The sequence below is a fragment of the Anopheles bellator genome, unplaced genomic scaffold (assembly GCF_943735745.2).
Source record: "Anopheles bellator unplaced genomic scaffold, idAnoBellAS_SP24_06.2 scaffold01343_ctg1, whole genome shotgun sequence".
Classification (NCBI taxonomy): domain Eukaryota; kingdom Metazoa; phylum Arthropoda; class Insecta; order Diptera; family Culicidae; genus Anopheles; species Anopheles bellator.
The window spans coordinates 1-2,813 of NW_026685465.1; the positions used below are offsets into that span (position 1 = coordinate 1).

General features: G+C 44.0%; 1 protein-coding gene across 1 annotated transcript; it reads right to left on the reverse strand.

The window, feature by feature from the left end:
• Positions 1-1,420: 1,420 nt before the first annotated feature.
• On the reverse strand, positions 1,421-2,787 carry LOC131214564 (CLIP domain-containing serine protease HP8-like; the record flags this gene model as incomplete). Its single annotated transcript, XM_058208912.1, has 4 exons — positions 1,421-1,977; positions 2,054-2,244; positions 2,311-2,558; positions 2,626-2,787. Coding segments are annotated over 4 exons (1,005 nt in total), but the record flags the coding sequence as incomplete, so codon positions are not given.
• Positions 2,788-2,813: the final 26 nt, after the last annotated feature.

The window sequence follows — 2,813 nt, forward strand, 5'->3', positions numbered from 1 at the left end:
ATAAGTTTTAACATCAAATAAACATTACTTTGCCAAACGAAAATCAACAAAACCAATAATACAAACATGTTTGGTAATCTGTATATACGAAAGGTTCCTAAAGTACAGTGGCTGTGGGTGTGTTGGTTACATTTCAGCTCACATTGACTCTTCTTAAACCATCGATCGCTTTGAGAATGAAAAAAATGTACGATCGACTACGATTTGTATCCGACTAAACCGGTTTGTTGTACAGCTAATCGGCCAAACAGCTGATTGTGCGTAGCACACGATCGACGAAGTGGACGTGAAGGCTTTTGAAAAAGATAATCAGTAATCGTGTGATCGCTACCACGTGTTGTCTCGGCCGTGGGAACCAATCGTCCTTTTGCTTCGAAGTATTCGCTCCACGTTTTCGTTTCTCTTTCATTGATCACTTTGAGGCGGTACTCAGTCTCTTCCTATTCCGTCCCTTCCTATTCTCATTTCCTTTGTCGTTCTCATTTTGCTTCATAGTAAAGGCCTCCTTTTTAGGCGAACTAGCTTAACGGATTGAATGTAATCAAATTAGTATGCTAATGAGAGCTGGTGCAAAGTACTAAATAATCGTCGGCGTTGAACGACAAGATCAAGATCGTTCAAGAATCGTGAAGACAATCCATACTGGATTTTCTACGCTCCTCAGTTTTTCCTCTCGCTCGCGGTGATGTTGGGTTTTACCGATGTCAACGATATTCCCAACTGGAGAGATAAATTACGAAAAAGGAAGACTAAACGATAATACCTCTATCTAACGATGCGTGTCCCGCTTTATCGTCAATTTTGGCTCCAATCTCTGGGTGATGTTTTAAAACCTGTTTCATCGCAGCCCAGGAAGCGTCTTATGTGTGGATCGTGGAACGTGGATCGTATACGTGGAACCACGAGAAACGGCCAACGTAAAACTTTCAGTATCATTAAGATGTCATTGGAATACACGGTGTCCCATGATTCGTCATCATCTTCGTCTGTCTGAAGTGGTTCCCGGTGCTGGTGCTTCGGAAGAACGATGAAAGAAATAAGTCATCCGTAAGATCGAAAACAGGCGGGGAAGAACTGCAAAAGAATTTCGCAATTCGCAGGCGTAAAACTGTTGTATTTGCCTTAGGAGTGGCAGGTTTCAGTGCTCATAACGTCGCTTGAATGACTCAGTTTTAGTAGCCTCTAACTTCCGATCTGGAGTGTGACTAATTACTTATGACTCAGGGAGTCAGAATCTTTCAGAATTGGTAATCGAATTAGCTTATTATATTGTGATTTGGAATATCTTGTTGAACAATGAAATAAAATATAAAAATGGGTGATTTCTTACATATTTTATTTGATATATGTTACCTAAATACATTAGTCACAACATTTTGAGTAATTTTGCTTATCTTTTATGAAGCGATGCGCAATTGATATCTCAATTGATTCAATAAGCTTAAACTTACTTTTCTAAGTAAGATCGAAGATTCTCGAAAAAGATTAACATAAATACGAAAGGACGACATTAAGTACGAAGGCCAATGAAGGTGCGTTATCATAGCTGGAGCCTAGGAGTGCCTTGCTCGCATTATTCCTCCATGTTTTCCAGAATCCAGTCGATAAAGTTTTCGACGCGCGTATATACACCAGGGGCGCTCAGTTTTCCACAAGTGTTCAGGCCAAACGACACGACCCCGTACTGCACGTACTGACCACTAACGCTGATCGTTTTCAGCGGTCCACCCGAATCTCCTGAGCAGTTGTCACTCATATTGGCTCCGATCGCGCATAGCTGGCTTTCTTCTACCCTGACGTAGCGATCTTCGAGACGCAACCGCGCTAGGCATTTGTCGTTGGGCATCAGGGTCAGAATGGCGTACTGAAGCTTGGCAGAGGACACACTATCGTGTGTGGTACCCCAGCCAGCGACTACATAATTCGTTTGTATCGTGCGGACCCTGGATTCTATTGGCAAACAGATCGGTATCACGTCTAGCGGAAAGGAGAGGATTAAATCATTCAATCAGTCATTATGCTCGTTGAATTGATCTCCCATTTGCTAACTTACTATCATTGAGGGAAGCCTTACGAGAAAGCCGAATCAATGCGATGTCGTTCCGTTTGTACCGGTTACTGTAGTCGTCGTGTTTGATGATCCGCTCAATTGGAATATCCTGCACTGGCATGGCGCATTCTTCTCCGCGCTTATCACAGTCTGTGGCGTTGTCCAGATCGTACTCACCCAATCGTACCGATACTCTACACACGGAACATCACATATTCGTTAAATATCACTGCCAACTGGATGCGAGAGATACCACTTACATGTCGTCGTCCTTGACGCAATGGGCGGCCGTCAGCACATATCGCTCGGCAATCAGGGTCGCCCCGCACGGAAAGTTTCCCTTGTTGTTCTCAAGCAGTGTCATCCAGGGAAATTGGAAAAGTCGCGCGTACTTGCCATGCGCTATCCGATCCTCCGAATTTGCTCCACAGGTTGTAAAATTCAGTAAGTCCATACCGTGCAGCTCACGGCCCATGATTGGTTCAGGTGGGCAGCATACTTTGAACACCTATTTCGACACGAGCCTTTCATTCATACGATCATCTGTTTTGCAATAGATAGCATACGGTACTCACGTTCACACCATTGATTGACTCTCGTTTGCAGAAACGCTGCCGAAATTCACCCTTCAACGCATTGGACCACTTGGCTGGCTCGGTAAAGTGCGGCCCAAACATGGCGCACTCGCGAATATTGATGCACTTATTTTCTCCGGTACACTGGTTGAACTCTGGAGAAACCAAGTCTTAAAATGTTGACAGGC